Genomic DNA, 18,334 nt, shown 5'->3' on the forward strand with positions numbered 1-18,334 from the left:
AGTTCTACAATATTATAATTAGTACTTTAGAAGGCCCATTAATTGTACTTTCTGTTAAATTTACTTTCTTATTTTTCTTCCGATTACAGTTAACAGAAATTATGTACATTAGAAAATATTGTTCCCAACTTGAACTGTAAATTTGTTCAAAATAAAAGATTAGTTATGAAGATTTTGTGTTGTAAACGCTCAAAATGTTTATTAGAGTTAATTTGTGGTTTGTATGTGGTAAACTTTCTTCACAATATAAAATAATCTGCTGAACTAATTTAATTACGATCAAAACGATTACTAATCAAATATATAGTTTTCAAAATTAAATTTGAAACATATCTTGTTGAATTGAAACCAGTTGCACAATCTTCACATTTCAAAATCAAACTTTAGTTAAATTTCTATCTTTGTATTTTGATTCTTGAATTTTGAACTTGGAAATAGTAGTTAAATAGTTAAATTCACGAGATATACAAAGCTTTTTGTATTATAAATGGTTTAGTTTAACGATTTGTAGTTATTTTGATCTTTGAGATGCCAAAACTTTTCCGATTTGTGAGCATTATTCAATTAATTTACTGCAGTCAAATCTCAAATACAATATAAAACTTTTTTGGAACTTGATTGTTGGCTATCTCGAATGTTTAATGTTAAATATCTGTGATTGTTTAAAGAATAAATAACGTAATATAAACATGGCGCTTGCTACAGGATATAGTAGATTATAATATATTTCAAACCATTATAAAACCATTTACTTGTATTTAGTTGCAATTGTACTGTAAAATCTATTAAAATTCAGTGATGGGCAAACTTTTTTTTTTAATGAGAGCCAAGAAAGAAAGGAAAACGTTTGGCGTCCCAACATAATTTATTAAGAGAATGATGGTACATTGGTCAAAAATCTTATTATACTAAGTCCTGGTAATGATTGACGTATCTCATAATCTGATTTGAACTGAAATCCACTATTTGTTTGCCCATCACCATATTAATTCTTTATTTTCATGACAAAAGTTTAAAAACATTTCTCTTCAATGCTAATCATAATTAGGACAGATCAAAATCTCAAGACATATTAACAAATAATTTATTTACGAATATTGTACAGAACTAGTACTACAATAGTTTTAAAATATTAGTTACAACAGTGGTATTCAATGTCTCATACGCGTGTTCCTAAAGATACACTATGGCTTCTTAGGGGTACGTAAATTATAAATACAACATTATACTACTATTATAGGATATTATGTAGCAGTATAATTTTTATTACATCCTAGTTGAACATACTGTAATTCTGTTGAATTTATAGCGTGATTTTCCTATTAAAAACTAAGTTATTAGATGAATAAGTAATTAAATATTTTTTGATATAGTTATGTTAGGATATTTAAATTGGGAGTACACACTTGAATGGAAAAGTATCTTTAGGGGTACGCAATAAAAAGTTGGATACCACTAACTTGCAATATATTTAAAAGCTAAGATTGGTACTATAGTTCTTATTCATAGTACTCGTCAATCATACTTTTAAAAAAGTAAAAAAAAATAAAACAATACAAAAATATTATATACAAATAACAACACCTTTCCCTTTCTATTTACAACTAACATTTAGAATATATTTAATAATCGTGTGTTCCGTCCAAGTACCAAGGAAAGCAAAGAAGAAATATATTTTTATATATACATGTATTTAGATAATAATAAAATGACATTATATTTTTCATTGTGTTAACTACTAAAAATCTCTATCGGCTAACCATCACATCTTGTGAATTGAATGTTTTATGGGCTTTGAATGTTTTAGAATATTGTAATATACCAGTTACTCAGAAGAGAACAAAACCTGGTTACTTTTGTTTTTAATCATTGCAAATTCCAAAAATTTGAGGATTCATTTCTTGATTTCAACTTAACCTAAATAATACACAAAATAATGGCTACGAAATATTGTATTAAGTAAAGCAGTCTCTAAGTGTATATACAACTATAGTTTTCTTAGTTTGTAAATATCCATTTATGACTTTCCTGTTGTATTATTATTTGTATTATCTTATTTTTCTTATTTAAATCTATATTTTTATGTATGATGCAAGCGAAATAAAGGTAACCTGTATTATACATAATATGAGATATATAAGTCATATTTATAAATCAACAAATCAAATTCTGAGGGACTATGCTAAAAGTAAGTAATACATTTACAACCTTAAACATATATATATATTCAAGAATTGTGTTTGAAATCTTTCTTGGTTATTATTAGAAATTCCTAAATAATTTATATTAGATACAATATTGTTTATGTTAGATAGCTCAAGTGTCTCTGAGAAATTTATTTGTACATAAACGATACAACAACGCTACTTGAAAATAAAATAATATATGGTTATACATGCACAAGAAAGATGAAGAATTGCTTAGCACCAAGTCTATTTCCTACAGTATTGATATGATTATAATTTGTGGAATATCTTCATTTTTTAAAAAATGATAATGATGATTAAAAGATAATTATATAAGCAGAATATGAATACGAAAGGAAAATATACGTAATATTTCCTTATATTCCTGATAAAAAGTTTGGAATTATGCATAATATTGGCTTAATAACATTTAATGACTGCTATCGATGTATATATACGATCCCCGTGAGGCCTAAGTGGCTAACGGTGTATATTTACATCGCTTACTTTGAAGTTGTAAATAAAATTTTATGTTTCCATTACCATTGTTTTGACTTCAGCCACTTACTTGCAATTAATATGGTTTTTGGCCTACAAAGTAAGTAATACAATGTACGGACAAGAAAAAGGAAAATCTTTTCGGTTATTTTCATATTTTGAAATGTATCATTTCTTTAAAATATTCAACAAAAAGTTTTTATATTTTCTGGGAATTTTCTGGGAATTCAACTTACGCGAAGTTAATATAATGTTTTGATAGATATCGAAGATATTTTAAGGACCTTTAACTCTCAAATTCCCAGTGAGCAAATATCAACACGTATTTTTACCAGGATAAGAAACACATCTCCTCCAGCACAGTAGCATAGCTATGTATATGAGACTAAGCAGGATTTCTCGTGGATAATAAAGTGGGTTCAGAACCAGCTCGGAGATTTATTTTATACGTTGTCGAATCTTAAGTGTTTTGCACCATAAACTGGTGGTTATAGACAGCCAGTTCGCTATCCACAGAAGTCAAAGGTTCTGACTCTACAGTGCTTTGTCCCATCGAAAGGTAAAAGTGCAATCAGCCCTGAGTCAAGCGATGGTGGTGTTAAATCTGATTTTAAAGTGTTGCCAAATCCAAGTGTCTATTCAAGTAAACCGGTAATATTAACAGCTCAAACTAAAGTTGTACCATCACATAAGCAAGTTACGACCAGAGGCCCTATGGACATATTTAGGAAAACAACTCTCAAATACATTTGTATTTTATATCACGTTAAATCTCCATATACAAACATAATCTTTGTACAGTTCCCAAAACTCTTTTTTATCTGTAAAACATTTCACAAATTTAAACCAGAAACTTTTGGCATTCATTATTTATTTTGATTTCAGGATAGACCTAAAACAATAGCGAAATCAACTACAAAATGTATCCAAATAAAACACGAGGCATAATTTTTCTGTTTACTTTAATGATCTTTCTAACAAGTGACTTGGTACTGGAGTTACGAAAAGAGTAAGTATTATCCTGTCTAGTGAAATCAATACTGAAGGAGATAATAGGGAAATATAAAGAATTTAAAGAAGAATCTTTTGAAACAAAAGAAACTATTTAAAGCTATTCAAATGTATTACTGTAATATTTGTCGATAATAAGAATTTCCAAAATAGGTGTGCTCTTAATTTCAGAAGCTGCAAAATGTTATGTGTATGTCGCTGTGTCCTAGTTAGTAAAAGATCTACTGTCCTAGTCAGTACTAACAGAACAATAAGGATTGATTCCTGGTGGAGGTGAAATTTATTTCCCGTTTCGGTACAGATGCTCACACCAGTCTGCCAGACTACAGTGTGTAGCGTACTAGAAGATAATTGAGTGTTTGTAAAGTTAATTTTTACAGGCTTTACTTCAATTTTCAATGTTTCAACTGTATACACAACTCTTGCAACCTTAAATTTAACTCATTTTCTGACGTCACAAAATGATGAAATTTTGCACAGCGACTTAAGTCAGGCGACTATGTATATGGTATTGAGTGAGTGAGTATATATAAGCTTTTTTCACATTTTGTTTTTTGTGTTATGAACTACGAAACAATTTAAACTTGAGCGCAATTTATAAGTTATGCATCGTGTTTTTGGCAACGACAAGAAACATTATTATTTTTACGTAGACATGAAGTATCAAACATTTATTGTGCATCACAAACAAGTATGATAATGAAAACAAAGTAGGGAAAAAGTAAAAGCTGTATGTTTTAATATTGTAACTTGACATTCTACAATTTGTCTAAACTGGTAGCTGGTTTTAAGTGTGTCCATATGAATCTTAAGAAACGAGGAATTGGAATTACTAAGGAGACGAAGTGAACCTCTATTTCTACGCTAGAAACAAACAGTTCATTACAAATAGCTGAAATAGGTCATTACTGACTGATATTGTAGCCAATAGTTACTCGGATCCTGTTCCTTTTAAAATTATTTTTGTAAAATTATTTTTAACACACACACTAATTTCCTTTCGTTATTTCAATTTACAACAGGAGAGCACAGCAAAATGAATTATAGTTCTGGGCCGATGCTATGAAACAACTATGAATAGATAAGAGGGTCTAAGAAAGTCCAGTGGTTTAGCTAGTAATCTAGTTTGCGACAAGCAGACTGGGGTCTTTGATTTCAAAATCCATTAAGCCATTTTATTTCAAAATAGAATAAAAATGTTGTAGCAAGTATTGTCTCTGTCGGCAGTTCCGTAGACAGTTTCTAGTAATTTGATATGTAGTCTGTACGTAGAAGATTGTGTTCTTGAGGACCTAACAGAGACATCTAAAGGAAGAAATGAGATTTTTAGAAGAGATTCGGCATTACGGTTTAACTGTATGCAAGATCGAAGATAACTGTTCTGTTATTAAGGAGACACAAAGATACTGTATTCTGTTGCAAAAATAGCATATTACGGTAATAAACTATGATCATATATGCCTGCATTTTTGGATACAATTGTTCGTTTGAATCGCATTTCTAGGATTTTGTAAACCAAACTGAGGTGTGATACTACTTAAATATTATAACTAATATAAAAATATAAATGGTACTAACTAATATAAATAGTATATATATTAAATAAGAGTAATTTTTGACTCTGTTTTCCGAGCAGACTACAACGTTGATAAACACCGAGTCCCGACAGATATATATAGAAAAAATAGACAAACAAAATTTCACAACAATAGAAAATGTACTTAATCATCATTAAAAAGTAGAAAATCAAATAAAAAACATTTTTAAAACAGGCTTTTTAAAAATAAAATATTTTTAAAACACACGATTTCTTTAAAAGAACGATTAACAAACAATTTAAAACGAATAGTGCTAAAACGTACAGAAAAAAGTAATAATGTTTTAAAGAAAATTATTTTTAATTTTCGAAAGTTATTAATGACTTAAATACAGATGGTGATCAGAAAAATGGAAACATCTGTAGTTGTCAACACGTCAGATGTATGGGTTGGCAGTGGTGTCGTGGCGCCCGCAGCGCCGGACCGCTGGTGGTGGTGTGTTAGGTCCGTCTCCATACTACGTCAGGTGCAGTGGAACAGCAGAGTCCAGTGGCTGCAGCAGACGGAGGTACTGTAAAATGGAAGACCTCTCAGATTTTCAAAGAGGGCAAATTGTTGGTGCGCGGTTATGTGGAGTGAGTGTGACTGCAGTGGCTACTGTGTTAGGTGTGTCGCGTGGGACAGTGTCGAGGGTGATAACGGCCTACACAACACACGGGAAAACCACATCGGGGAAGCGGAACAGTAGGCGGAAGAAAATCATGAGTGACAGGTCAAGCCGGGTATTAAAGCGCATTCTCACGCAGATCCGTCGTGCCACTGCGGAGCAAGTGACGGAGGAACTCAATCAGCACCTCCCCCACCCTATTTCGACAATCATAGTCCGCCCCGGATTACATGACATGAACTAACGGGGTCGTGTTGCACGGGCCAAACCGCTCATCAGGGACCATAACGCTTTCGCACGCCGCAAATGGTGCCCGCAACCATGCGACTTGGACCGTTGAGGACTGGAAACGTGTGATATGATCGGACGAGTCATTCTTCACCATATTCTCAACTACGGGCCGTGTTTATGTGTGGAGAACGGCCAAAGAAGCTTATGATCTGCAGTATCTCCGCCAACTGTGAAACATGCTTGGTGATGCTGTGGGCTGCCATATCATGCTTTCTATTGGTTCCTGTGGTCACACTTAGCGGACGAATCACTGCCAACGATTATGTCGCAATTTTAGGAGACCACTTGCATCCTATGGTCCGGATGTTGTTCCCGGACAATGACGCCATCTTCCAGGATGATAATGAACACATCCACACAGCTGGCGTTGTTGCTGCGTAGTTTGAGGAACATTTGGATGAAGTTCAATACCTCCCCTGGCCCGCCAAATCCCGAGATCTCAACATAATTGAACATCTGTGGTCCGTCTTGGAAACACGACTCCGGCGACGATTTCCACCTCCATCTTCTCTCAAAGAACTGGCCGATGCCCTGCACAGGAATGGTGTAAAATTCGACTTGCTACCATTCACGACCTCTATGCCTCCATCCCACGTCACATCAAGGCTGTTCTGAAGACGAAAGGTGGCCCGACACCATATTAATCTGGTAAGTTGCAATTTCGTTCAGGTGTTTCCATTTTTCTGATCACCATCTGTATATGAGCATGAGGAGAACTCTTACGTACTATCAATTTATAAATTCTTCAATTTTCGTGTAACATTGTATGTAAGCTTACATTCAGACATATCATCAATAAAGAAATAATGTTATTATATTATAATATCAGATTTGAAGAATTTATGAAGTGACTATATGAGAGCGATACCCTATGATTTACTCTTTAGTCATAAATATATTTTTTGAAAGTAATTTTCATGAACACAGACTTTTTAAAAACTTTTGAGTATGATTTATTTTACTTTGTTTGCTATGTATTTTAAAGAAAACATGATTTAGAAACATTTAAAAAATATTATAGTTCACAATTATTGTAGAGCAAAATGGCAATTAGCTTCAAGAATAACGAGAGCTAATAGGAACAGGTGATATACCATTCACAACGTTTCCCATATACTCGTATTTGTTATCAATGATGTTATTACTCCTGTTACATTTATACATTCTGTTGAGTCTTATGATGTCGGTTTTGCTCATTTTCTCTACCCATGTAATTGTAACATTAGGTACCTGTGGACGAAAAAAAGTTACTATAAAAACTGTATATAATTATAACATGTGATTTTATGATATGTAGTTTTATTTTACTGACTATAATGACCTCGAGGGAAATGTAAAAAAATAATAAAATGCAAACATATATGATCTTAAAATTTCACAGTATTTCAAAAACAGTGCATATATTTCAACCATCGCACATGTACTTCAGAGAGATTTTTCTTAAAAAAGAAAAAAAGGATTTGTGTTTAATAATTTCCCTTTTATATATATATATATATATATATATATATATATATATATATATATATATATATATATATATATATATATATATATATATATATGTGTATATATACTGTTCCATAAATCATGTAATTTTCTACACCCCTGAAAGAAGATGAAATTTTTACACTATTAATGTGAAATTTGGCACTCTTATTGAAAAATGTCTGTATTTTTCAAATTTCAAAAATAAATAAGAGAAAAATTACTGTTTAGCCCCTCCTTTTGGAGGCGTAAACACAAAAGTTCATTTTCCTTATGGCAGATTCAATGTTAAATATTGGAAGCAATAATTATTGCTAAAGATTTTGGCCCAAATGAGTATTATTTGTTACAAAATGCAGTAACACTCATCTACAATGTTAGTGCAGTCATGTAAAACGTAATTTTGTTTAAGACATCCCCTTAGGGGCCAAGGGACATAAAAATGTGGTGGGTGGATTATTACCAAAATCCCAAATCTTATTTTGGGAACGCAAGTATGCACCAGATTAATCACAAATGTCAAAGAATTAATATTCCGATACTCCTTGTATGTGTCAGTGATTGATACGAAGCTAGAGTGCCCTTCCAAAAACTACAGTAATCACCATAAATATCCTTCCCAGGGACAGATAGGAAGATACTATATTTTTTTTGTCAATTAATGGGAAATTTGTTATTGTAGTAAAAAGGCATGCGTTTTTGAAATCTAGAATGTTGTTTTGATAACGCACCGCCTTAGGGGGAACAGGGGGCGTAGCATACCCATTTGGATCTTTATAAAAGTTCCAAATTTTATTCTGGAAATATCAATGAGCATCAGATTAATCACAAATGTCGCGGAATTAATATTCTGATGTCCCTTGCATGTGCCAGTGTCTGATATGGGGCCACAGCTCCCCTTTCAAAAGTCACATTAAAAATTCACCATAAATATCCTAAGCATTGATATATGAAAATAAACTATTTTTTGTCAGTTAATTTGAAATTTGGCGTTATGGTAGTGACGAGGTATGCGTTTTTTTAAAACATAGAATATTATTTTGGTAACGCACCGCCTCAGGAGGAAACATGGGGGCGAAGCATAAGGTGGTGAATCTTTATAAAAAATCCAAATTTTATTCTGGACTATGGGGCTGATATGGTGCTACAACTCCCTTCCAAAAGTCACAAAATGTGCACGTTAAATGCATTGAGAAAACTCCGTTCTCCGGACAACGGTATATTGTACAAATATAAGGGATCCTCTTGCTTACTTCAGAAATCAGAATGGAGCATAAGTTATCCATAAGCTACATACGCACTGCCCTTAGATATTACATCATGCCGTAGCAGGATGTCTGACATCTAACTGTTTTCCGTGTATCACATGCACATACTAATGTTACATTCCTCAGGTATATGGTATATGCGTCCATTTGTGTGTGAGATCCTGACCGCCTATATTGTTTCATATGGAAAGTACGTGTAGATGAAACACTTATACGGAAAGTATTATCAAACATGCATTTTCAGTTATACGTCTGTTGCATAAATTCTTGACGTGTTTACATGTGCAGTAGATACGAGTATATTGTTATGTGGGAAGTTGAATAATACTTCTATTGGGTAATAAGTAGGGAAAATATACGCCTTTTTTACAAATAAAAAAAATATTGAAACTTAAATCGCACGTTTTAGACCTTTATTTATTTATTTATTTATTTATTTATTGGTTCCTTTGACATTTTCCATTGTCATTTTGTGTTCTATTTCAAGCTGGTTCTTCTTAATTGTGCAGAAAATAATTGGTTATTTGTGTATGTGATTTTCGGTTATAAAAAGTCCTAATTGGCCTTTAAAAATAGAAAACTCTTTGATTATATTCCAGTGACGACATAACAACAAAGCAATATACGCATAGTCAGTTACACTTACAGAAGATATTCATAGACAGTAGATTCAACATTTAAAAATGTTATAATAACAATAATAAAATTACATATTGCTTTATTTATCTTCTCCTGGTATATCAATGATAAGAATATTTATCGTAAGGCTCTGTAATTTTTGGAAAGGGAACTGTTGTTCCATATCACACTGGGACATGCGACGAGCATCGGAATAGTAATTCTGTGACATTTCTGATCATCTGACACTCATTGGCATTTTCAAAATACAATTTGGAATTTCCATGAAGATCCATCACCCCCGCTTTGCACCCCTAAGGAAGTGTGTTACCAAAATAATATTCCAGATTGAAAAAAAAAAAAAAACTCGTACCCTCTTACTACGGTAGCGCCAAATTTCACATTACTTGATTTAAAAATAGCTTCTTCCAGTATGTTTCTCCTAAAGATATTTAACGTGAGTGAATGGGGATGGGTGAATTTTTTGTGACTTTTTGAAGAGTTTTTAGCCCCATATCAATCACTGGCACATGCAAGGAGCATCGGAATATTAATTCCAAGATATTTGTGATTAATCTGACGTTCCCTGGCGTGTCCACAATAAAATTTGGATTTTTTAAAATAAAGATCAACCATCTTACGCTTCGTCCCATGTGTCCCCCTCAGGCGGTGCGTCACCAAAATAACACTCCATATTAAAAAAAACACACACACATATCTCGTCACTACAATAACGCCAAATTTAATATTAATTGACAGAAAAGTTTCTTCCCATATATTACGATATTTACTATATTTACGATATTTATGGTGAATTTTTAATGTGACTTTTGAAAGGGGGCTTTAACCCCATATCAGACACTGGCACATGCAAGGAACATCGGAATATTAATTCTGTGACATTTGTGATTAATCTGATGCTCATTGACATTTCCAGAACAAAATTTGGTATTTTTATAAAGATCCAAATAAGTATGCTACACACCCTGTTCCCCCTAAGGTGGTGTGTTATCAAAAAAACGTTCTAGATTTCAAAAACGCTTGACTTTTTACTACAATAACAACAAATTTCACATTAATTGACAAAAAAATAGTACCTTCCAGTCTGTCCCTGCGAAGGATATTTATAGAGTCTTTTAATATTTTTTAAAAATAGTTTTTGGAAGGGAGCTGTACCCACTATCAATCACTGACACATGCAAGGAGTATCGGAATATTAATTCTTTGACATTTGTGATTAATCTGATGCTTACTTGTGTTCCCCAAATAAGACGTGGGATTTTGGTAATAATCCACCCACCATCTTTTTATGCCTCTTGCCTGCTTAAGGGGGACTCTTAAGCAAAATTATGTTTTAGATAACTGCACTAGCATTGTAGATGAGTGTTATTGCATTTTGTAACAAATAATACTGATTTGGCCCAAAATCCTTAGCAAGAAAACAGCTTCCAAAATTTAACATTGAATCTCCCGTAAGGAAAATGAACCTTTGTGTTTAAGTCCCCAAAAGTGGGGCTGAACAATAATTTTCTCTTATTTATTTTTGAAATTTGAAAAATGTAGGCATTTTTCAATAAGAATGCCAAATTTCACACACATATATTGATGTATTCAATACAATCATTATATAAAAGTGTATCATAGAGAAGGTATTATACCACAAGATTGACATCTGATAGTGAACAAATCAGCACCGCATATACTAGTGTAGATTCAGAAAGTACTTTTGCAGTGCACTCCGATATATGATCGGCGGAACAGGAAAGACAAATACAAATACATACAGACAAGGAACAAAAAGTCGATCAAAATGGTAGGTATGAAATCGGGAAATAATAGTGAAGCGGAGATGGTCCTGAATTTCCTACGATTGGCCTTCTTACGAAAGAAATAGAACCAATTGTAGTGTGACAAGAGTTATTGCCTACCAATGAAATGTGAAAACAGGTGATTAAATTCAAATTGGATACAAGAGCGTCGGTAACGGTGATATCACGATTTATTCGGTCATTGTTAAAAGGGAACATGTACAGCAACATATTTCAAATGGAACATATCCCCTTTTAAGAATGATCTATTGAATTGATCTATTTATAGAAGTTCCTAAATTGTGAATTCGAGTCTCAAACGCCGAATATAACAGCAAGATCCAATTACTATGCAAATTTAAAGTGTCTGTGAGAGCAGAAACGAAGTTGATGGACTTATCAATACTTACAGCCGAAGGAAATAGTACAGAGGATATATTAGGGCGCAACAGGTTAGATGAAATTTATCCTAGGTGTGGAATAATGTTACAGAACTACTTTCAACAAAACTATTGGAGGTACAAAATGACAGCATATCATAGAGCGACACTGAAGGAAGCGGAATGTTGAAACAAAGAAGAAAAGGGAGCAGTGACGACGCCAGCTTCAAGTTCTTAGGGGGGCAAAGGAGGGGCAGATACATTTTCGGGGGGGCGGCTATTTGCCATACCAAAAATGACATATTTATTACGTTTGACTTATTTTACATTACATTGTGTAATTTCGTTGCTGTTTTTATATTAGACCTATATGATTATAAATTAAAGTTATTTCAAGTAAAATTGGTAACTAACAGATAAGTAATGTCTGCACATGAAATATTTTTCAATGAAACTTTTGAAGCCTAAACATAAATTGAATTACTTTCACGTATGCTACAATTAACACATTCGTCTAGTACTATATGCTCTCTCTCTCTCTCTCTCTCTCTCTCTCTCTCTCTATATATATATATATATATATATATATATATATATATATATATATATATATATATATACAGAGAGAGAGAATTTACGAGGAGCTACTGAAAATGTCCTAGTCCAATCCAGAAGGAATGTAGGTACTAGGTAGAAAAATGAAACCGTAGTTTAGAAAAACATATCTGTGTATGTACAAAACAATTTTTCATATTAATAATGAAATTCTTATTGTTTCTCAGGCTTCTGAAGTGATTGTGCGTGCCCAAACAGATGATTTCACGAACATCCAGATCCTAACTCTTATAACATTTTTGTTCCACCAAGGAAAGTCACCGAAGTATATTAATTAGGAAATCAGTGAAACACCACGGGACTCTCCTCCGTTATATACAGTGGTGAAGAGGTAAATGGCTTAGTATAAACGTGGCGATTTCTCAACAAATTATGCTTTACACCCAGGATGATTAAAAGCAATGACTTCCCGAAATCACGGATGCAATTTGTGACATTATTCTTGAAAATTGCAGCATTTCAGCCGTGGTGGATATAGCCCGAGGCCGGAGGGCCTAGGCCACCCCAGTTTTTGAGTGACAAAAATAATTTAAGCTATTATTTATATAGTTTTTTAAGTGTGTAACTCACGATATACATATTATAGTCTGAGGTCTGGCTGCATCCCCCTTTCTCAGTTTTTACCTTCTCAGCAAAACTTGTGTCAGAGATTCTTGGCATTTCTTTGGAACTCGTCGGTGGCATAATTCAGAATGGCTTGGGTATGCTCAAGTTCTCGGCATAATGGGTTCCCAAAATATCTGTCAGGAGAATAAAAGAGTGACGGCATTAAGAGAAGTCTTCTTCCAATTTGACCGTAATGCTGATCAATTTCGCTAACGAATAGTAATCATAGATGAAATATAGTTGTACCACTATGATCCGGAATCGAAACAACAGTCAATGGAGTAGTAGCACTTATTTCTCCATCGCCCCAAGAAGTTCAAGACACAGAAGTAGGTTTAGAAACTGTTTGCAACATTCTTCTGGGACAAGTATGGAGTGATACTCATAGACTACCTCCGCAACGGTCAGATATTGAATCCAGAATCTCTACATTACTTAAAAAACTGAAATAAAATTCAAAGTTCAACGCCGCGGAAAATGAAAAGAAAGGAATTCTGTTCCTTCAGGAGAATACGCCTGTTCATCAAGCCCCTGCGAACACAACTGACATTGCATAATCTAGGATTTCAATGTCTAGATCATCATTCTTATTTAGCAGATTTAGCTCCGTCTAACTATTACGTGTACTTATTTCCCAAACTTAAATAACACTTGAAAGGACGCCATTTTAGATCTGATAGGCTACGAACAGTGGTGCGAGGAAATCTTCAGATTTTTTTTTTTAACTTTTCTGCAAAACTGGAGCACTGTACAAGGTAGTATATTGACTCGCGGGGGGAAGTGTAGAAGAAGTAAAACTTCACCATTCCACGTGCACTCCTTCTGGGTTGGGCTACGAATTTTTCAGCAGTTCCTAGTCAATATGGTAGACATCACGTCAATACTTTGAAACAAAATAAGTAAGGGAGCACTAGTATAAACCAATTACTAACTAAAGATCAGCACTCTGACTATACGTTTTATTGGGAATCAATTTAATTCCATAAATTTATTATTATCATTTGCAGGAAGGGAAAACACAACTCTTTTTATCCCCTATAAAAAATTAAGCCCTGGTAGTTGCAAACTAAGCTGTTATAAGCACATCCTCTGAATATTGAAAGTCGAGAATAATGTTTCAGAAAAAAAGAAGTGTAGAACCTTTAAATAAAACAAAATATGAAACTGAAAACCTTCAAACCTGGATAAATACAAACAAGTTACATAACTGGTTTTACCTTTCTGTTGTTTCCAATCGAAGTTGATCCAATGAAAAGAAAACAAGTCGACCAAATCTACTATTGTTCGCTAGGCACAATAATTAAAAATCATAAGAAAGAAGTATAACTAAAATTTACCTCAAAAGGCGCTAAATTAGAAAACAGAAATATGCGTGCATACCTAGACGCTCAAAGAAGAAAGCTTTAGGACTAATCTGCCACATAGTAAATGCATGGAAAGTAGACTACAATTTGACAATAAGATTGATTATGATACTCATATAAAATACTACATATAGAATGTTTAAAGATTGTAGGAGTCTGGGGGGGGGCATTCTAGGCGGCAGTCAAGGGGGCAGAAGTAGCTACTAGGGGGGCGCTCGCCCCCTTGCCCCCCCTCTGGCGTCGTCACTGAAAGGGAGAAGTGTTGATACTGATAGTACGTACAAGGATAAAAATGAGAAGAAACAAGCAAAAGGAAAAGATGGAGCGGAAACGGAAACGAATTGGAAGAAGTTTCAGAAACCATGGGCAGAGAAACTTGGTGCAGCGAGACAGGAAGGAGAAGACGAACTATGGAAGATGTGGTTGGACAGTAAACGAAGAAGAAACAAATCAATTAAGAGGAAGGATACGAAGGAGGAACAAATCAATTAAGAGGAAGGATACGAAGAAGGAACAAATCAATTAAGAGGAAGGATACTAAGAAGGAACAAATCAATTAAGAGAAATTATATGAATGAGGACAAAGCATGGAAGTGATAGCTAAATAGAAAGCAAAGGAAGAAATATATGGTTGAGAACGATAGAAGTATGGCTAATATGATAGAAGTATGGCGGATGGCGGATTTAGGCAAAATCGATCAAGTATTACCAGATATTTAATAGTCTCCAAATACACGAAAAGAAATGGGAAAAATCAGTTGTGTGCTGATTCCAGTAAGGCCTATGACTCGAATAGGAGGAAAACATTGTATAAGATTCTTATCGAATTTAGTGTACCAAGAAAGCTACTTATATTAATAAAGATACGTTTAATTGAAACCCAAAGCGAAGTCTGACTAGGGAAATAATTGGGCCGTCACTGTTCAATGTCGTTCGGAATACGCTATAAGGATATTTAGACACCAATAAGACATACAACGAGGAACTGCATAATTTATACAGTTTAACTAACATTGAAGTCATTAAGCCTAGAGGGCTGAGGTAAGCATTTAATGTTTCGGAATGAAAGAAAGTAGGGACTTTTTCAAGATTTTTAACTGGAAACCCATCGGAGAAGGAACATTAGGAAGGCCTAGGAGCAGATGGGAAGACAACTTTAAGTTTGATCTTGCAGAAATGGGAATACAGAATGGAACATGCATCCAGTTAGTTAAAGGCCGAAGTCAACGGAGAGCTTTCGTAAATGCGGCACTTAAATTGAAAGTGTCAAATTGAACCAAAGATAGGAATGACGAAAAAAGTATTTAGGAAGAAGAAGTCAATTTTGTGGAGTTTAGAACTTGACTTATAAAATATTTCGTGAGTACTATTGTACTATATGATGCAGAAGCATGAAACACAAAAGCGATGTGAAGTTTCCAAAATGTAGGTGTGGAGAAAAGTGGAGAGAATTAGCTGGGTCGAATGGAACACAAATAAGAAAGTGTCAGAAATAGTGAGAAGAAAATAGGGATAATTTAAAAGAATGAGAAACCGGTTGGGGCATTGGCTGAAGGAACTGTAGCAAGAATGACATGCTAAAGCGTATGGTGAAAGGACAAAGAGGAGAAGCGATTGAGGCTACAGCTGATGAACGATATTAAAACAGAAAATACATTTGCGAAGACAAAAAGGTTCAGTGTAAATAATGGTGCATGGAAGCCTCACAGTTGTGACAAGTGACCTGCCAATAATGGCAGATAGTGTCATGACATATGAGTTGTTCGTCGATTATGTACGCGATGAGAAACAGAGGAATTTCGCGGTAAACGTACTACGAAATTCATTGTCGTCCACAATTGAGGCGTTGGATGGCCAAATGGCATAACTCAGTTTTGAGACATTGTCAGATATTGAGACTTTTATTAGAATCGATATAGAAAAGGGACAAAATCTTTCGCTTGTGTTTGCCATTTTTTGATCTATGTCCTGGTCTTTTAACTCTAAGATACACAACTTTATGGTTTCAAGTTCAAGGAAAAGATTTAATCTCATTTAAAAAAAAGCCCTGAGGATGCGGCTGAGTTTGCAGAGACACAGTGCCCATTTTGAGTATGTTTTTCGTAAATGCGTAGCCATCATAAATCAAATCGACAAAAGATCAGTATATTTGAGAATTGTTTTAGGACCTTACAGAACAAAGGGAGAAAATAATACAGGCTTAACCAGCATCTATCGAAGAATTGAAGAAGTTGATCACCGATTTCATCAATGAGATTATGATCAAGAATTGAACCCAGCTACCAAGAGGACTTCTACCCTTAGGGAGCGAATATGTTTGCAGAGACACGACAACAATTTTGAGTATGTTTTTCGTAAATGCATCAAAACCTTTTTCTTTCAGTTGTTAAATTGAACGAACCATGTACCGTTATTGTAAATGCTTCCTGTACATAGTTTATAATGATAAAACTTTATTGTGATCCCAGTTAACCCAATTTGACGGGCCTAATGGTGCTTCGATTTGAACGAAAATTTGTTAAACTGGAATAAAGATTTTCTGATGTAGAGGACTGTATACTTGATACATTTTGATATATTTTCAGCATGAATAGACGGTGTTGGCAACCAACATATGATGCCTTCAAAACTTAACATTAGAACTGAGTATTTCTAAACTAAAGCCACAGGACTAAAACAATGAAGTTTAATTCATTAATCCAATGTTCTCGGGATTGCTGCCAGAGTGAGTGTTGCTGTGCTGAGCTTTCGTTACCATACAGCGGCAACATCTTCAGAGCATGAAGATGTTGCCGCTGTATGGTAACGAAAGCTCAGCACAGCAACACTCACTCTGGCAGAAATCCCGAGAACATTGGATTAATAGTAGACGCCAGCAAAGCTTCAAGATCATAAGTTTAATTCAGCTTGTGAAAACAAAAATCTTTAGGTTTTATTTTAGTAAAGTTTTCTTTAGCTATTCTGTTAATCGGGATTCGTTTAAACGGAACTGTAGTGTATCATAAACGCTCCAGATGCTTTTTAATTGATATTTATTAAATAAAATATTAAACAAACATATATATCATATAACATTATTGTGCTTACCTTAGGAACTATTGTAGGTTGTGATGAATTTATTGCAAAAGCATTTGCTGGGTAATGCATTATACTTTCAAAATCATAAGTTGTGTTCAATGTAGTTACATCAGAGGCTTCTCGCTTTTCGAAGTTATATTTCTTTTCTGAAACATAACAGAAAAGAAAATATTTTACCCAACTCTTTAACCTCCATATTTTGAATTATATTTAAATATACATATATATGTTCTCAAATAAAATTCATCCAATATTTCACTACATTATATTTAAACGTGGTATGTCACTTCGTGAAGGGGAGTGACTTTGTAGTTTGATAATATATAGGCCATATTCACGAAGAAATTAAATGTCGACTAAAAACAGGAAATTTATGTTACTATTCCATTCAAAATCTGTTGTCGTCGCGAATTCTATCGAGGAACTTGAAGCTTAAAATATATAAAACGATAATCATGCCTGTTTGCTGTATGGGCGCGAAACATGGTCGCTTACTCTAAGAGAAGAACGTAGACTGAAAGTATTTGAGAACAAGATCCTGAAGTGAATATTCGGACCCAAAGGGAACGGGAATGTGGAATGACAAACTTCATAACGAAGAGTTACATAATTTATACCGTTTACCAAACAATGTTTGGGTCATCAAATATAGGAAACTCAGATGGACAGATCATGCAGCAAGAATGGAAGAAAGTAGGAACGCTTTCACAGTTCTAACGAAATCCAATCGGAAAGCTACTATTAGGAAGACCTAGGTGCAAACGGGAGGACAATATTAAGATGAGTCTCGCAGAAATAGGAATACTAAGTAGAAACTGGTTCAATGGAGAGCTTTTGTGAACGCAGCATTGAACCTCCGAGTTCCATAGGTCATAGAGTTAGTTAGTAAGATATGTGTGGGCTCAGCATAGTTTAAAA

At 34.0% G+C, this 18,334-nt stretch overlaps 1 protein-coding gene across 1 annotated transcript in view; it reads right to left on the reverse strand.

Annotated features, from left to right (window-relative positions):
- Nucleotides 1-6,244: 6,244 nt before the first annotated feature.
- LOC145660784 (hatching enzyme 1.2-like) overlaps nucleotides 6,245-18,334 on the reverse strand; it is a 36,462-nt gene continuing 24,372 nt past the window's right edge. The window contains exons 4-5 of the mRNA XM_081726192.1: nucleotides 17,426-17,562; nucleotides 6,245-7,421 (exon numbers count right to left, since the gene is read on the reverse strand). Coding sequence (XP_081582318.1) covers nucleotides 7,248-7,421; nucleotides 17,426-17,562 — 311 coding nt within the window. The 3' untranslated portion in view covers nucleotides 6,245-7,247. The remainder of the gene's footprint in view (nucleotides 7,422-17,425; nucleotides 17,563-18,334) is intronic.

The sequence above is a fragment of the Thermobia domestica genome, chromosome 9 (genome assembly GCF_964235325.1).
Source record: "Thermobia domestica chromosome 9, izTheDome1.hap1.1, whole genome shotgun sequence".
In the NCBI taxonomy this organism is placed as follows: Eukaryota; Metazoa; Arthropoda; class Insecta; order Zygentoma; family Lepismatidae; genus Thermobia; species Thermobia domestica.